General features: G+C 40.8%; 1 protein-coding gene across 1 annotated transcript; it reads left to right on the top strand.

Moving 5' to 3' along the window:
• The first annotated feature begins 679 nt into the window (after nt 1-679).
• LOC131228970 (ethylene-responsive transcription factor 3-like) lies at nt 680-1,799 on the top strand. The gene has a single exon (XM_058224817.1). It carries the CDS (start codon nt 884-886, stop codon nt 1,496-1,498), a length of 615 nt encoding a protein of 204 aa, XP_058080800.1. The 5' UTR covers nt 680-883; the 3' UTR covers nt 1,499-1,799.
• The last annotated feature ends 16,921 nt before the right edge of the window (nt 1,800-18,720 follow it).

The raw sequence follows: 18,720 nt of genomic DNA, 5'->3' as shown, positions 1-18,720 counted from the left end.
TTGAAAATAAAGTTGAATGGATTACATTCAATTCCAAATATTATATATAATCTACAATAAATAATGACCATTTAATGATTATTTATCAACCATTCCATTGAATTCTCACAAATCACACATTTTCAGTACATAGATTTAATATTTTCGTTTCCTCAGGCCCATCTACACCGGGTCCCATGATATGGACACCGTGTACATTGGGTAATTTCATGCCACGCGTACAGTATGTGAGTGAAATCTACGGTTTTTCTACTCCACCGGATATCAAAAGTCTCTCTTATGCGAGGAAGAAACACTAAACATACCGAAGGATTCACGCGTTGAGAAATCGAATAGGTGAATCGCGGTACACGTATAAATAAATACACTTATGACAGATCCAATCCATTTATAAGTCGAATTAGGTGCTCTTCTATCAAAATCCACCGTGACAGAATCATCATCTTGTTTTTAACGGTACATTTTTCTCACGAAGAAGGGGGGAAGGTAACGGCATTTTTCTCAGCTTGACTTTTGCAAAAGGCCATGTTAGTTCGGGTTCCACTAGCCGAAAGAACGGCGAGGATATGACATACTGTGAATTTTTGACACGTGTGCCGCGATTCGCTTCATTGGATCTCTATGCTCGCACGTAAACGCGGGGTCATTTTTCTCAAGAAAGGGGCGAGAAATCGAGAAAGAGATCTGCGTGAGGATTAGATAGGGTGGAGGCGCACCGATTCTTCCTAACCCTCTTTTTCTTTCTCCCTTCCATTTCTGCCCCTTTCGCCCTTTTCTGGCGCCTCCTCCTCCTCCTCCTCCTACAAAGAGCCCTCCAATCCATCCCAGCCCCCTACTCTCTCAGCTCCGAACATCCGTCGCGCCGGCCCGCACATCCCATCCGATGCGGAAAGGGAGAGGAATCGATGCAACCGTACCGACGCCGAACCCGAGCGAGTCACGGAAACCAGAGACTCGCTTCCGCGGCGTACGAAAGCGGCCGTGGGGACGATTCGCGGCGGAGATCAGAGACCCGTGGAAGAAGGCTCGAGTATGGCTCGGCACCTTCGACTCGGCCGAGGACGCTGCCCGCGCATACGACAACGCCGCCCGAGCACTACGCGGCCCCAAGGCCAAGACCAATTTCCCAATCTACCCTTCGTCTCCTTACCCCAATCTGCCCTTCCACCAAAACCCTCACCACCAGCATCAGCGGCCCACCACCAGCAGCCTCAGCAGCACCGTTGAATCCGTCAGCGTTCCGAAGATCTCAACCGCAGGAACGGCCGCCGCGGCCCGCAGTCACCGCCGATCGCAACGACCCGCTCCACCGCCAGTGCTTCCCGACGACGAGTGCCGCAGCGATTGCGGATCGTCGTCTTCGATCGTCGAAGACAACGGGGATTTTGAGTCGTCCTCGGTCCGGAGACCGCCTCTGCCTTTCGATCTCAACCTTCCGCCGTCTGAAGTGGACGGCGACGAAGGCGATGATTTACGGAGGACGGATCTCTGCCTCTGAACGGTGAAGATGATGAGATAAGATTTCTTTTTTTCTTTTTTTCTTTTTTCTGTTTCATTCCCTTGCTGGGTATTTGGGATTTTTTTCTTTTTTCCTTTTTTTGAGATGTGGGTTTTCTTCAACTGCATGGACTTTGAATTGGGTCTGTCTTGTTGGAGTTAGATCGATCAAGGATTAGGTAAAATCAGACCGGATCTGATCTGGGTTTTCTCTATCTCTCTCCCCTCTCTTCATCTCTTTCTGTACAAAAATGATATTAATCTAATTTCGATGAATGTGAGAAACTTTTAAAATCTCAAAATCGCTTATTTGCTTTTCATTGGATTTTTTTTTTTTTTTTCATCGTTTCTTGGATCTGGCATGTGAGGAGGGATGGAATCAGATGGTTTATCTGTTTTGTGGCTTTGATTTGATACAGGCCATAGAAATTGTGGACCCCATACGCGATGGTTTCTTGGCCATTTGATTTCGCCTGTTTCAACGGCCATTTTATTTAGACCGTACATTTGGTGGCCACTGATTGGACGGTTATGTTATCCTATCTTTGTTTTTTTTTTTTTTTTTTTTTAATCTACGGTCCATCGGTTATGAAGCCTATCGTTCGAACGGTCTGGATTAATCCGAACGAATGATGGATGAGTTAGACAGGATTGTGGCAAACGCACAGCCTAGTGTTGGCGCTTTGGATCCTTTGCAATGGATTCATGACGTCTTGCGTTATCTTGGAGAATTGATCACCTGCAGGCACGTGGACCCCTCCCTCTGGTAGGGGGCCGTTTTCAGCCGTTGGATGCATTAAATATTTCTTTTTTAATCCCACCGTTCAATGTATCCAACGGTGGAAACAGCCTGTGGTGGTGATTGGTTCCTGTTATCGGCGCAGATCTCATGCCCTACGCTATTGGGTCATTCGAACCGTTGATCTGGTGGGGCTCACCATTGGATGGATGGCCCATGCACCGAAAATCGTCGGTACGGAACAAGTCACCCTTCGAGGAGAAGGCGGCAAAGGCGTTGACGGTTTAGGAAATGGGGGAACGGTTCAGATTCGATCAAGGAACCCGCTGGGATTGATCAATGCGGCGGTGTGATAAATACGCCGAGATTTTTTAAATCTCGCGATGTGATAATATTGTGAGAATACACTAGACGACATTATCCTGATATTATCACGATATTTTTTCAAAATTGAAAAATATCGTGATAATATTGCGAGATTGCATGATATTTCTGGATCGTAAAATGTCGTGCTTTTATTGCGATAATAACAAGAAAATGGCGAAAACATCAAAATTTGAAATCTCCTGAGAAATTTATTTAATAATTCACTATCAATAATATAAATAATTATAACTTCTTTTTTTTTGCCTTTTTGTGATATTTTGATAATAACATGGCGAAAACATCAAATTTTGAAATCTCCCGAGAAATTCCTGAGAACGAGATTTTGCCACTATAGACTTAGAGTGCGGGTCCATCCATGAAAGGGGAGCGGATTGTAGCAGGGATTGTCCCTGTTGCCATGTTGCCATGGGATAAGATTAATTCCACTTTGTTGGTAATACGGTGGTACATTGAATGGATATACCCACCATCATTTGAAATTAATGAGAATAAGGTGTTATATCTAAACCGTTCACTTGTTTAACCTCATTTTATGGCATGGGCCCAAAAATGAGATAGATCCAAAACTTATGTGGCCCCAAAGAAGTTTTAAGTTTTCAACAGTAAGTATTCAATCCCGTTGCTTTCTATGGTGGGGTCCACTTGAGCTTTAGATTTACCTGAATTTTTTGCCTATACTCTAAAATAATCTCGAAAAATGGGTGGACGGTGTGGATATAGCCCACACATCATGGTGGGACCTACACAACTTTCTAACATTGAGTGAAATTGGCACACGACCAATGCAATTCCATCTACTCTAATGCCAAGCTTTTCCATTCTTCCCAAACATGGAGTGAAATTGGCACAGGATCAGATGAATCCCATCCAAACCTAATCCCTTCTAATCCCACTGCCCAAACAAGCCCTTATAGACTTATAGTGCGGGTCCATCCATGAAAGGGGAGCGGATTAAGTGAGACCCCGATCCACCGAGGTGGGTGGGACCCTGACTGTGGGGCTCACAGATGTATGTGTCTTAGATCCACACCGTCCAACCGTTTTGAATACTCAGTTTAGAGAGTGATCCCAAATATGAAGTAAATCCAGATCTTACGTGGACCATACTATAGCAAACAGTTGTGTGGTTAAATCCTCACCATTGAAAACTTCACGGGGGTCACCGGGATGTTTATTTGCCATCCAACCTGATGATAAGGTTACAAAGATCTGGATGAAGGGACCACACAAATATCACCTTGATCCAAAACTTTTGTGGCCTAAGAGAAGTTTTCAATGGCCAATTACTATTGTTTCCGGTATAATAGTCCACTTAGATTTGGATAATGCCCTAAAATGAGCTTTCAATAGTTCATGTAATCAGATACATCACAGTGGACCCCAGTGAGTAAGCTCGAGGTTCAGCATGATTTATGTATTATGTATTTTATCCACTCCGTCCATTCACTTTAATAGATAATTTTAAGTCATGTGAGAAAAATTGAAGCATAACAAAAGTTCAAATGGATCACACCACAGGAGACTGTGAATTGAACTTCTACCGGTGAAAAATTATTAGGGGTCACAAAAAGTTTTGGATGAAGCTTATATTTGTTTTTTCTATTAATCATGTTTTTATGATCTTATGAACAGGTTAGATGACAAATAGACATCACTGTTATTCCCACTGTTTCAGTGGTATGATCCACTTGAGCTTTGGATATGCTTAAATTTTGGGCTCAAACCCTAAAATGAGCTGAAAAAATGGATGTACCGTGTGGTTAAACCACATACATTCGTAGTGGGCCTAACTGAGTTTACTCAATACGATAAGCAAAGTACTCAATCCAGCCCGCCAGGGTTGTAAATCATATGCATGTAAACTGTTAATTTCAGCTAGTTGGATTTTGAGGGCATCCAAACAACACTCAATGAGATTCATAATGCTCCCTATCACACTATTCAACATTTAGGGCAATCCAGACCATTGATCAATAAGGCCCTAAGAGTGTACTGAGTAGCTCAGCATGCCGGTTTTGGTGGATACAGGGTCTCACACCTTGATGTATTTATTCTATATCCATGTGGTGCATCCATTCTCGCGTATCATTGGCACAAGCCCAAAAATGAAACAAATTAAATCTCAGGTGGAACATCTCATTAAAAACAGTGGTGATTGACATTAAATACTTCTTGTGGACCAAGCCGATATTTGTTTTTTTTTTTTTTTTTCTTCCTTCATCCACATCAACAGGTAGGATGGCAAATAAACACCACTAAAACATTATGTTGGGCCCCAGGATGTTTTTTAATGGAAATGCATTCAATCACTACTGTTTCATATAGTATGGTCCACTTAAGATTTGAATCTCCTTCATTTTTGGGCTCATGTCCTACAATGAAATGGAAAAACAGTATATGATACATACATCAAGATCAGCCCCACGGCTTCTAAAGGTATGATGTTGGAAGTGGGTCTCCACAGCTGTTCAAACGTTTTTACTTGGATGGTCAAGTTGCATTCTTATGTAATGAGTACCGTGTAATCAGTCTATATTTTTATAATTTTAGTATTGAAAGGCAACCTGTCTACCACTGTGCTATGAAATTGGACCTAAATCAACATTTTCTATATAGCGAATTAATAAAATATAAGAAAATAAATTATGTGAATAAATATTTAACTTTATCTACATATATAATTTTATATGTAAAAAAGCAAACTTTTCACGCGTGAAAACGTTGGTGATAGTATTATGCTTTAATGCACCGCCAAAGGTTTGATTCTTGAAAGCTGTATTATATTTTTCTAGTACCGAAAGCTCAGAAATTTATAGAATCCAATCCATACATAAGATGCATTACCTCAAGAAACCGGTGTGGCCCAAGAATCAACTCGGTCCAAAACTTAAATGGGCCATAACACATGGGACATAATTAGAGAGGATTTCAAGGGTGGTTGTTCTCTCATAAGCCATTCCCTTAGTTTTGGATCGTGTTGATTCTTTGTTGCATGGGTTATTTGGAAGTGACTCATTGATAAATGAGGAGTTGGATGGTGTGAATACATCATGTGGGCCTTACATCTACCTGGTGCACAGTAAGCCTAGGGTAGCACTAGTGCCACTGGAGCCTGCCCCACTCTATATATGAAAGGATGAATGTTGCTATCATGAATCCCACATGCACTCTAAATATAGATATATATTACAACTTAATCAACACAGTTCAAAGTCACAAGGCCTCATTCAGCACAAGGTATTCATAAACTTAGATCGGATATCTCTTGAATTCAAAAGTCTCGTTTCAACACTTGAGGTCTTGGTATCGATCCCTAGTGGTTGTGGCTAACATGGTGTGTGTGTGCTGACATGAATGTGTACTAACAAGCTAACCCAAAAAAAAAAAAAAAAAACAAAAAAGAAGAAGAAGAAGAAGATTCAAAATCCTGTGTAATCCAAAAAATAGCAATGTGTTTAAATTATGTCATATATTTATAAGAGTTTGAATTTAATTACTAAAGCATCCTATATATTTGTGTGTGTGTGTGTGAGAGAGAGAGAGAGAGAGAGAGAGAGAGAGAGAGAGATGTTTGACACAATGACTACAAAGAGAGAGATGTTTGACACAATGACTACAACAAGCCCATTGAATATATATTGTAGTACAAAATGATGAAATTCTAAGTCTCAAATAGGCGAAAAGTATAGGATCGAAACCAAGTGACTAATCAACATTTTTTAACCAATGAATACATAGCTAATGTTTAGATTGCTCAAATCTTTCTAATGATGTAATTTTAGTGATGCAGTTGATAATCTTATTGTTTTGGGATATTATCACTGGGCACGTGTATAATAGATTAATAGCCCAATGACAAACATGTTACACATGTGACTCTCCTGCTATTAAAAATGAGTAAAATATTTTATTTTATTTTTAAAAAAAAAAGATTAATAATCTAAGAAAATTGGAAGGATTTAACAACTCACCAAAAGTATGGATTTGAAATATTTGAATTTAGAATAACCTCAAACCACAGTAGGTTCAGAATACCCTCAAATCCTGAGTGCCAAACGACTCCTAATTTTCTTGGACTGGGGAAAAGTTGCAAATTGGACTGTGGAGCCCAGTTTGATGTGTCTGCTGACTCGGTGAGATTGAGGAAATACTGACTTCGGTGAGGCCGTGACTGTGGAGCCCACCTTGATGCGTCTGCTGTATATCCAGACCATCTATCTATTTTTCTAACTCATTCTAGGACATGGTCCCGACAATGAAGCTGATACAAATCTCAGGTGAAACACACCACAAGAAACGGTAGTGATTGAATAGTCACTATTAAAACTTCCTGTGCACCACAAAAGTTTTGGATCAAAATATTTGTGATTTTCCTTCATCCAGGTCTGTGTGACCCTATCAATAAGTGGCATATAAACATTACAGTGGGTCCTAGGAAGTTTTTAACAGTGGGCTTTCAATCACCACTGTTTCCTGTGATTGGTGTGGTCCACCTAATATTTAGATCTACTTCATTTTAGGGCCCTAAAATGATCTCACAAAATGGACGGACGGCATGGATATACAACATATATATCAAGGTGGGACCCACAATGATGACCTCACGGAAGTCCAATTATTTCTCCGGCCTCACAGAAACCATTCCATCTTCGGAGAATTCCATGCATATGTTGCATTGTTATTTGTACATTACATCTAAGCCTCCATCACTGCTTCTCAACCATCCTAATATTTCCATTGGTAAAGGGAATGCATGCATTGGTCCAGCGAAGGGAACAGCCACCATCTATTGCCGAAAAACAAAGCTCGCATTCCAGGAGATTGCTTTCACTCAGATATCATATAATAAGGGTCCTTGCTCTTGCTCCGGTGGTAGACTCTTTGGAGTTTCAACACCCGGTCAAGGGTTCGAGTACCCATAGGTGGTGAAATCCCACTACGGCGTGAGTGTGTGTGGTGGTGTGTGTGTGACTGTAATAATAATTTTTAAAAAAAAAAAAAAAAGTTATCATATAATAAAATCTAGGGGTGGCAATGGGCTTTGGTTGAGGCTGGGTGGGGTCGACCCAAGCCCGACTCATTTATTAAACAGGCCAAGAATTCTAGCCCAAATCCAATCTACGACCCATTATCCTGTGACCTAACCCAACCCAATTAAAATTCATCAAGCCTAAGCTGACTCAACCCATTTAATTGTATGTGGGTCAGCCTCAAATGATCTGACCCAACTCAAGCTTGTTTTGGGTTTTGGGTCAAGTCAAGTGGGATCGCCTGGTCCAACCTATTGATGACCTATATGGGCAGGTCTATAACAATTGAAGAAGAGTAGGCTATTTATTTGAATCATTGTACATGGCAACGTGTGTCGTTGAGATCATGTCAAGACCTCCCGCAAACCACAATGAATTTCCTAATTAAAACCAAAACAAAAATATTTGATCAAATGATCATAACTGTCCAACTTATAAATGCTTAAATATTGAATGTGGTATTACCATTATTTTTTAATACTGATCACAAGTTTAAATAATTACAGCACAACCCAAGAGATTTAACAAAGTTCAAGTTGGATTTTTCTAACACGCTCCATGTCAGAGTCTACGGATATAATTGGTTCGTGTGCACCCAATAGACGGGATGCCTCGTGGATAGTCTATGGCCGAAAAATTTTCATTTGATGGATGATTATAACCATTTATTTATTTCACTCACACCCACACATACCACATGGTTACTCAATCCCATGACTTCAGTGTTGAAACCCAAATAGATAAAATGAGAGAGTACCCTTTTAATAAATGTGGTGCCCTTGTACAAATTCATGGATTTATAGCTTGGGTACTAAAACATTAGACTTTAGGTAATAAGTTTTATTATTATTTTTATTATTATTATTATTATTAATTAGCCAATAAAACATTTTACAAAATTGAAAATATGATAAACGTATTAACTTAATTTTTCAAGTGTGGCCCATCCAAGGGGATGCGGTTTAGCTGGTCACCTCAACACTAGCCAGCTAGCTGGTGCCAAAGCTCTGTGGGCCCCACCATGATGTATGTGTCTCCATTTTAAGCGCTCATTTTAGGCATGACCCCCAAAAATGAGGCAGATCTAAATCTCAGAGGAGACACACCACAGGAAACAGTGGTGATTGGACTCTCACTGTTGAAAATTTCCTGTCTCCTATAATGTTTATTTGCCATTTAAGTTGTTGATAAGGTCATATGACCCTGGATGAAGGGAAAACTCAAATATTAATTTGATTAAAATTTTATATGACCCCAAGAAATTTTCAAAAGGTAAAAATTCAATCACCACTGTTTCTTATAGTGTGGTCCAACCGAGATTTAGATATATCTTATTTTTGAGCTCATGTGCTAAAATGAGATTTTAAATGAATGGAGGGGGTGGATAAAACACATACATCATGGTGGGCCCAAGAGCTTTGACAGCTATGTCAATGAGCATATGCATGTTATGTGGAACATGCAGTGTGATTTGGCAGAAAGGTATCATGCTATTGTTCTTTATTTTAGTGGTAAAGGGCAAATGTGCAACAAATCTGAACCGTGGAGTTGATTGGTTCAAGGATCGATAATGTACAAAAGAAAATAGCTTAATAAAACACCAAAAGAGCCAAACTAAAATAAGAGATAAGAAGCATGTTGTGGTTCAATAATATGGGGCAATCCTTGGTGTGAGATTCCTTGTATGGTTGGAAGAGAGGTAAGTTTTATACTTCTGTTTCTTTTATTTTTAGTAAAGAAAGCTTTATCTTACTATTCTGTGGAGCAAACATAGTGCAAAAATACATAAATTCATGTGTTTCTTGTCTCATCTTTTTTCAGCCATTTTGGTCTTTTGTTTGACCATTTTCTTGTGTTTTGAACTCGCCTATATTGATCTCTTGTGGGTGTTTTTTCACAACATTTCATATTCTATTTGTCTGAGACACGATATGTAGCCAGTTGAAAATTGTAAATGTGTGTAGACACTCCGCTCGGGATAACAACCTAATAGAGCATGGATGATCGTTAGGAGTCATTACCCAAACTCAAGCAATTCCCAAGCCATAAGCTTTAAAAGTCATTTTCAAGCCAAAGCTATTTCCAAACCCAAGCCTTAAGCCACCCTCCAATTCCAAGTGAGCCAGCTAACTAAAATGCAAGGAGGAACAGGAAGGGGAGATATTCGGATTACCTCCAGCGGTATTTCAATTACCACCTCCTCTCTAGAGTTATGCCTAGAGCAACAATTGTTGCTCTCCTATAGAGACAACTTTAGTAGGACCCATGTTACCCCTGGAACTCTTATTATTCATCATTTTACCAATCCTATCAATCTATGAGAGAGTGCCATGGGGCACCTCTTTTTCCTCCACCAATCACAAGCTTCTACCCATCCTTTACCCTCCATAATCTCAAGAATCACAAAAAAAATCACCCCTGGGACTATAAATACCCCCTCCTCTCCTCATTCCACACCAACAAAAAACAACCAACACTCACCAAGATGAGGAGAGTGAGAGTAAGAGGGTAAGTGAGTGAAAGTGAGAGGTGAGCTTGAGCTTCTAAGCCGCCATCCCTTCCAACCCCCTCTTCAACCTCTTCCAGCCCTCTCTAAGCATCTTACCTTCCAAGAGTCACTTTCTTGAGCCTAACCCTTCTTGGGCTACAAATCTTAAACCGTAGGGCACCCATTTCATCCAAGCTGATTTGACTTGCAAGCCAAAGATGGAGCCATCATCACTGGCATTCATATCTCATTAATCACGTCATTACTTCCTTTTTCAACTTCCATGCTTCTCTAGGCTCCCATACACTCTATGACTTGTCGGAATTTCAAATCCTGTCACATCAAAAACTCATAGATGTCTAGCCTGATGCATATCATTCTAACATCATCACATCTCCACTTAACCCACTTGTTTTTCTAGACATCATTTAGAAGTATGTTCTGCGGCTTGTCGAAATTTCAGATCTTACCACATCAGAAATCCGAGTTTACATAGTCTTATTTTAACTCTTTACATCTTAATCATCTTATTCTCTGAAACCAATTAACCAAACGAAGTAGAGATCATACATTCGTAGGGATAGAGAGGATGCTTAGCAGCTTTCCTTCCTGTAACTGAGGTCCCTTACCCGAAATCTCAAGTCGTAGATAAGGAGTCACTTTTAAGCAAGAGAGTCCTCAGATTCTCTAGCTTATATAGATTCTGCAGGGTCTAGCCAACTGCAGGATTTTGATTAAATTAGCTAGTGATGACTCCAAGTCAACTGTCACCATTGCAAGTCAACCTATACATACCAAAAACAAAGACAAAAACTTATGGGTGTTAATTTCTAGCATTCACAATGTGGCATAAAAAAGTTCAAATTAAACAAAGTAAATTGTAAAACGAGTCACAGTCCCAATATCAAATTGGTTGAACAATCCTTACCTATGGTTCAAGGACAATTGTTTATTGAAATAAACATATTTCATTTTTTAAAACCATAAAATAGATGCTCCCAATTTGATGATCAAATTTCTAGACAAGCTTAATTTTCAGTTCATGGTCCTTCGAAAATGGTCCCATAATTTATCGGTTTAGTTTGAATTACTCGTATGTTACATATCCAATTCGTAAGTAATTATCTGGTGTCCTTGTATCATCCATCACACTCTCTATCACAGTATCAGAGTTTTTCTTGTTAAATTCAGTATCCTAAAAAGTGAAGTGGGCCCGTTGAGTTCCGCAGGATAGGAGATTTCCTACAATCCCTGTTACCAAGAGCTCAAGTAATCAAAACCTCTGTACGCCCACCACCCAACTACAACTCCCTATGACATCTGCTTCGTCCATCATTTTTGCCGCGTATGTCAAGACATGAGCCCAAAAATGAGTTAGATCTAAAACTCAAGTAGGTCTTACCATAGAAAATGACAGGGATGAAAATTCTCACCATTAAAACCTTCATGGGGCTCATCATGACATTTCTTTGCCATAAGGCGTTTCTCTCCAAAATGAAGAGAAAACAAAAATATTAGTTTGATTCAAAATTTCTATGATTCTAAGAAGGTTTTAACGGTAAGCGTTTTCTTACCCTTTTCTTGTGGTTGCTCCATGTAGACTTCCTCCATGAATTTTTGGCAATGTGCTCCATGTTAGCACATCACCTCTATAATGGCATAATCGGTTAGGTCACCATTCTTTGGAGTCTTTAAAACTCTTAGTCCGTTCATTATCTTTAGTTCAATCAATTGTGAGCCATGCCAGTTGGCAAAACACCACCATTTTACTTTTCTTACAAGCCATGATATTAGATGTTCTATTCCATTTTATTTAGTACACTCAGATGAATGGGTCCTATTTGGATTCTAAGTTTTAATGATTTTTAATATTTTATTACTTTTATGGATGATTACTCGTGTTTGTTATTTTTTATTTTTTTCCATCATGAGATTCAAAATCAATTTCACACTAATATATAGATTTTCCAGCCTGATAATACATTGAAATATTTGTCCTCCTCCTTCCAATGATATTTGGCATCACTTGACATTTAACACCAGGCTTCGTGTGCCTATACCCCGCAATAGAATGGGGTAGCTGAAAGGAAGAATTGACACTTCTTAGAGGTGGCCAGATCTTTACTCACTCTTATACGTGTTCCCAAATGTTTCGGGGGGTATGTTGTTTCGACGGCTTGTCATCTCATTAATTGTTTGCCTTCTAAATGTTTCTGGGGGTATGTTGTTTTGATGGCTTGTCATCTCATTAAGTGTTTGCCTTCTACAGTGTTGAATGGAACAACTCCATTTTTTACCATGTTTCATGTCTTAGAACATTTTCCATTACCTGCTCGTGTTTTTGGTGGCATCTCTTTTGTTCATAAGTTTGGACCTAACAATAACAAACTTGATGCCAGAGCAGTTAAATGTTTGGTTCTTGGAAATTCGTGTACACAAAAAGGGTGTAGGTATTTTGACCACATTGTTCAATGTCTATATGTGAGTATCGATGTCACGTTCTTTGAGGACTCTGAAAAACGAGAGGAGCTAAAAGCTTTTGTGTATTTGAGACAACCCAAAGGGATTGAATATATAGAGATTGCAGCATCTATACAAGGAAAGAAGTAAAATCATAATCATCTACCTGTGGAAACCAACTATATAAGGTATGCTAGCTATACAAGGCATATTTCAGTCTGTCTAACATCCCCCCTCAAACTAATGCGGGTCATCGACAAGTAATAGTTTGCCAACGAGAAATGAGTGACGTGCAGAAGTTAGGGACTTGGTGAGAATGTTTGCAATCTGATCATGGGATGCAACATGTGGTAGAGAAATGAGCCCAGACTGAAATTTCTCACGGATAAAGTGACAGTCAACTTCAATATGGTTCGTCCGTTCATAAAAAATCGGGTTAGAGGCAATCTGAATGGCAATGACATTATCAACATGGAGTGGAGTAGGATTCTGCACAGGAATGCCCAAGTCAGAAAGAAGTCCACGTAACCAAACAAGCTCACTACACGCAGTAGACATCGCCCGATACTCGGCTTCTATGCTTGATTTGGAAACAGTGGCCTGCTTCTTACACTTCCAAGAGATGAAAGAAGTGCCGAGAAAAACACAGTAGCCAGTGGTAGATCTTCGTGTGAGAGCACAACCAGCCCAATCAGCATCCGAATAAGCACGAAGGTCCAGAGTCACCGTGGATGAGAAGAACAGTGATCGATCTAGAGTTCCACGTAGGTACCGTATGATGCGTAACACCGCAGTCATATGAAGAGTCTGAGGAGCAGAAACAAACTGACTGACGACTTGGACAGCGTAGGCAATATTAGGGCGAGTCATAATTAAGTAAACCAGACTCCCAACCAAACGGCGGTATAAGTCGGGCTATACAAGTAGATCACCATTGTCGCGGCCATAATGAATGTTAAGTTCTAAGGGAGTCTGAACTATTTTCTGATCTGTCAATGATGCCAAAGCGAGAAGATCATTGGCATATTTACGCTGGCTAACCAGGATCCCACGTTTAGAACGTGAAATTTCAAGCCCAAGAAAGTATGTGAGATGGCCGAGGTCTTTCATCTTTAAGGAGGATTGCAGAACTTCCTTTAAAGCCGAGATGTCAGTAGCATTGCTACCAGTCAGGAGGAGGTCGTCAACATAGATCAGAACAATGACAATTCCGTGAGCAGTGATGCGCAAATATAAGGATGGGTCATGACCACTTTAAGTAAAGCCAACACCCGTAACAACATCGTGAAAGCGTTGGAACCATGCCCTAGGTGCTGTTTGAGGCCGTACAGGGCTTTCTTTAGGCGACATACCTTATTGTCAGGGATTAAAGAGGCAGGAGGAGGTTTCAAATATACGGTTTCTTGGAGATCTCCATGAAGAAAGATATTTTTCACATCCATCTGAGCGAGTGGCCATGAGCGAGCAGAAGATATAGCCAGAAGAGTACGAACAGTTTTCATCTTGGCCACGGGAGCGAAAGTCTCATCATAATCAATCCATATTCCTGTTTATATCCCTGAGCGACAAGTCGAGCCTTGTATCGATCCAATGATCCATCATACTTGAGTTTGACAAAATAAATCCATTTGCTACCAATTAGCTGTTGGTCAGCAGGTCGAGTGACAGTGTCCCATGTATGATTATCATCCAATGCTGCAAGTTCTTCTGCCATAGCCTTCTTCCAACAATCATGAGTGGCTGCCTAGGAGTATGAAGAAGGAATAGAAACGGTATCTAGAGTAGCATTCATGGCAAACATAGAGCATATCAACTGATCAAGCGCTCGATGTTCACGAGCGGAACGACGAATCGAGGTAGGTTCGGGATCGGCAGCAGGTACAGTAGGTTCGGGTTGAGTAATAGGTGGTGGATCTGTACGTGGTCAACGTGAGTAAACCTACAACGGACAAGGGAGAGTACTTGAGGCAAACGGAATTTCTGGAAAGGCAGTTAGACTAGGAGAGTTTGGAGTGTGTGGAGGAATAAGAGATGAATGAAAAGCAATGTGTTCAAGAAAAACTACATGTCGTGAAACCCGAACACGATGAGAAATCGGATCATAACATCGAAAATCCTTCTGAATTTTCTCAAATCCCAAGTACATACATTTGACTGATTTTGGAGATAGTTTGTTATGTTCACGTGAAGCCAGGTGAACATAATAGATACAACCAAAAACACGAAATGTGGAATATGCAAGAGGTAAGCCGGTGAGAACAGAGTAAGGAGATTTACTGTTCAGAACTTTGGTTGGCATCCGGTTAATCAAGTAGACGGAATGTAACATTGCTTCCACCCAGAAAGAATGAGGAACACTCATAGCTGTCATCAGGGTGTTGGCAGTTTCAACAATATGATGATTTTTTCTTTCAGCCACCCCGTTCTGTTGTGGAGTATCAGAACAGGTGGTTTGATGAATAATCTCATGCCTTTGAATAAATGTACAAAAATCAGTTGAGAGATATTCCCCCCCTGAGTCAGAGCGAAGAGTTTGAACTGAAATCCGAAATTGAGTCTCCACCATAGAGTGAAATAACTTGAATTTTTTAAAAACCTGTGACTTCGATTGCAGAAAGTAAATCCAATTGTAACGTGTGAAATTATCAATGAATATAACATAGTATCGTAACCCAGAGAGAGACATAATTGGTGAAGGACCCCAAACATCCGTATGCACAAGTTCAAACATAGAAGATGATTTTGTATTACTTAGGAAAAATGGAACACACTTACTTTTTGAAAGACAGAGGAAGAACAAGAATAATTTAAATCATTTTTATTAAGAGAAATATTCCCTAACATGCCAGACGAAATTAACTGAAGTAATCGATCGGAATGTCATAGTTTCCACAATTTATTTGCCAAAGAAATGTCTGATGAAGAAGGAGAAAAGAAACAACGAGCCGGAGTGACAGATGGATCAAAATCCAGCACGTATAGACGACCATGCCGCCTACCCCTCCCAAGTACCTTTCTTGTCACCAGATCCTGCACAAAACAACAGTTGGGAAGAAATATGACTAAGCAGTTATTGGATATGAGTTGACCAACTGAAATTAAATTGGAGGAGAGGTTAGGGACATAAAACACATCACGAAGGGTAAACTGGCGATGAGCAGAAGGAGAGAAAGTCAATGATCTAACAGACTGAATAGGTAATCTAGTGTCATCTGCAGTAGAAATAGCCTGATTGTCGATGTATGGACGAATGTCACGAAGATGGAATACAGCACCGGTCATATGATTGGAAGCATCCGAATCGAAGAACCATGTAGAAGATAGGGATATACTTGACATACCGGTCGCAGAAATGACCTGAACGATTTGCTGGAGCATCGCAGGAGTCAACGGAGATGAAAGACGTTCAACAGAAATAGTAGATGTAGAATCAATAACAGTCGGCTTGGAAGAAATAGTGGCAGCAGTAGTAGAAAGAGCACGACCATGGCCACGACCACGACCACCACGTCCACGGCCGGAAGAAGATGCATATGCACGTATACGGCAGTCTTGAATACCATGACCAGTTCGTCGACAATAAGCGCACCATTTTTTGCATTGAGCGACAACATGACCCACCTTGTTGCAGCCGCGACAAGTTAAAGGAGAGGAGCCACGTGTTGGTGTAGTGGTGGACACAGCAAGCACCATATCAGATGATCCCGGAGTCGAGGAAGGAAGTGATAGAACTTTCAGTCGTTGTTCCTCAGCCAATAGATCATTAATAACCGAATTCAATGAAGGAGTAGGACTACGGTTCAAGAGAGCAGGCCGACAATGCTCGAATTCCGGACGCAGTTTCATAAAAAATTGGCGAACTTGCGCACTCTCGAGCATAGTTTGAAAAATGCTAAAGTCATTAGGAAATATTGGATCCATCAAGGCTATCTCAGTCCAAATTGTGACAATTTTAGAATAAAATGATTGAATATTGTCATCATCCTAAGTAAGGTTAACGAGATCCTGTTCCAGACGATATGACCGGGCCTCATTACTTTATTGATAAATTGTCTGAAGATGCTCCCACATTGCCTTAGCCGTGCGATGAGGTGTGAGGCCAATAGCAATGGACCGATCGACCGAATCGAGAATCCAGGTAATAATCCGTCCATTGTTCATTTCCCAATCAGCCAATTTATCGGCATCCGTGGAAGTGGGAATAGTAACAGATCCATCAATTAGTCCCCACAAACCACGACCCTTGAGGAAGTTCTAAAAATGGATGGCCCATAGCGAATAGTTGGTACCATCAAAACTACACTTTGGGGCCTCTGTACGTGATAAGTTTTTGTCCATTGATCGGAATTAATATAAAGCACGCAAAGAGTTACATCAGAAGAATGTTTTAGGTGTACCGTACAGCAAGAGATACCCAAGGGGTAGCAGTATCTGGATCTGGCGGAATAGGAAGAGCAACAGGAGCTCTGGATCTGAAAAATGTAGATCTGGATCTGGCGGAATCGCAACAGCAATAGTGGATCTGGATCTGGATAAGCGAGATCTGGCGACGCAGCAGCAACAGCAACAGATCTGGATGAAAGCAACAACAACAGATTTTCAACAGATCTGGATGGGAGCAACAGATCTGGATGGGGTTGCTGGAACTCGAAGAGAACGAGCAATAGAGGTGACTGGGCGACACTGGACGAGCAGAGGGGCGACGCTGGACGAGCAAAGGGGCGATCGGACGAGAAGCGGTGTTCAGACGGGCAAGGAGTGGTCGGATCTTCAAGAGGGAACGGTCAGACGTGCAGGGGGTGGTCGGATCTGCAACAGGGGGCGGTCGGACGAGCAAGGACTGGTCGGATCTGCAACAGGGGGCGGTTGGACGAGCATGGGGTAGTCGGATCTGCAACAGGGGGCGCGAGACGAGCAACAGAGGGCCCTGGACGAGCAGAGGGATGGTCGGACGACGCAGCAGGGGTGGCCGGACGACACAGGGGTGATCGGATCTGACAGGTGGTGCCGAATTTGGATCAGTGAAGCTCTGATACCATGAAAATCGAGAGAAGCTGAAAGCTTTTGTGTATTTGAGACAACCCAAAGGAGTTGAATATATAGAGATTACAACATCTATACAAGGAAAGAAGTAAAATCAGAATCATCTACCTATGGAAACCAACTATATCTATACAAGGTATATTTCATTCTGTCTAACAGACTCTCCCTACTCTACCCCTATTGACAATAAGGGGTAGTTTTCCTCCATAGATGTTTCATCTATGATGCCTTGTAATGCCTTGCTCGATGGTTGATCTTTCTAGACTTACCAACTCTACCACTATAAAGCCAGAATCTGCTAGAGAAGTGATACTCCCGCGTGATTTAGGCACCTTTTAATCTTCACCTTCACCTGTGGGTCCATTTCATTTCATATTATCGTTTGAATTCTTCCTTTTATACCTCTACTATATCTTTGTCAAATGCACATGTGCCCTCAAATTACCATGATGCATTGGATTATCGTAAGGCAATGGAAGATGAGATGGCTACCATGTGTCAAACATATAAATGAGAATTAGATGTTTTGCCCACTAGAAAAAGGATTGTAAGGTGTCATGGGTTTCCTCCATCAAGTAAGTTGGGCAATTAAAAGCAGGTTTGGTTGGTTGCGGAGTGATACAATCAGACTCAAGGCCTTCATTATAAGGAGACATTTTCTTCCGTGATGATTTTTACGGGGGCTAATTGACATCCTTATCAGCTAGTAGTTAAAAATGCCTTCCCTCATGGGATGGGAATGGTCATTTGACCAAAGTGCGCTTGGAGCAATCTCATCCAACCCCTCTTCTTTTTTTTTTACTCTCTATCTGGGGAGTACCGTATGTGATGGTGGTCCCAGCTGGACTGGTCCATTTGAACTGTCCAATCAATCAATCTGAGCTGTCTATTAAGTCCCCAAAATATATATATATATCCATGAACTGCCGTGCAAAAATCAGCTAATCATGCGATGCAATCCATGGATGATTTGTCTTTGTTTTTTATAGCCATCAATTGCTTAACAAAAATGATCGTTTACAATCATAAGGAATCGATGATGGCCTAACAAATAAATGGAATTAAATTGTTGATTT

Source organism: Magnolia sinica, chromosome 16 (genome assembly GCF_029962835.1).
Source record: "Magnolia sinica isolate HGM2019 chromosome 16, MsV1, whole genome shotgun sequence".
NCBI classification, from domain to species: Eukaryota; Viridiplantae; Streptophyta; class Magnoliopsida; order Magnoliales; family Magnoliaceae; genus Magnolia; species Magnolia sinica.
Note: the sequence above shows the minus strand (reverse complement) of the source record. Positions and strands in the feature narration are given on the sequence as shown.

Bases quoted from the DNA above. Each gene is read 5' to 3' on its own strand.
- LOC131228970 (XM_058224817.1), top strand. From the start codon at position 884: ATGCGGAAAGGGAGAGGAATCGATGCAACCGTACCGACGCCGAACCCG.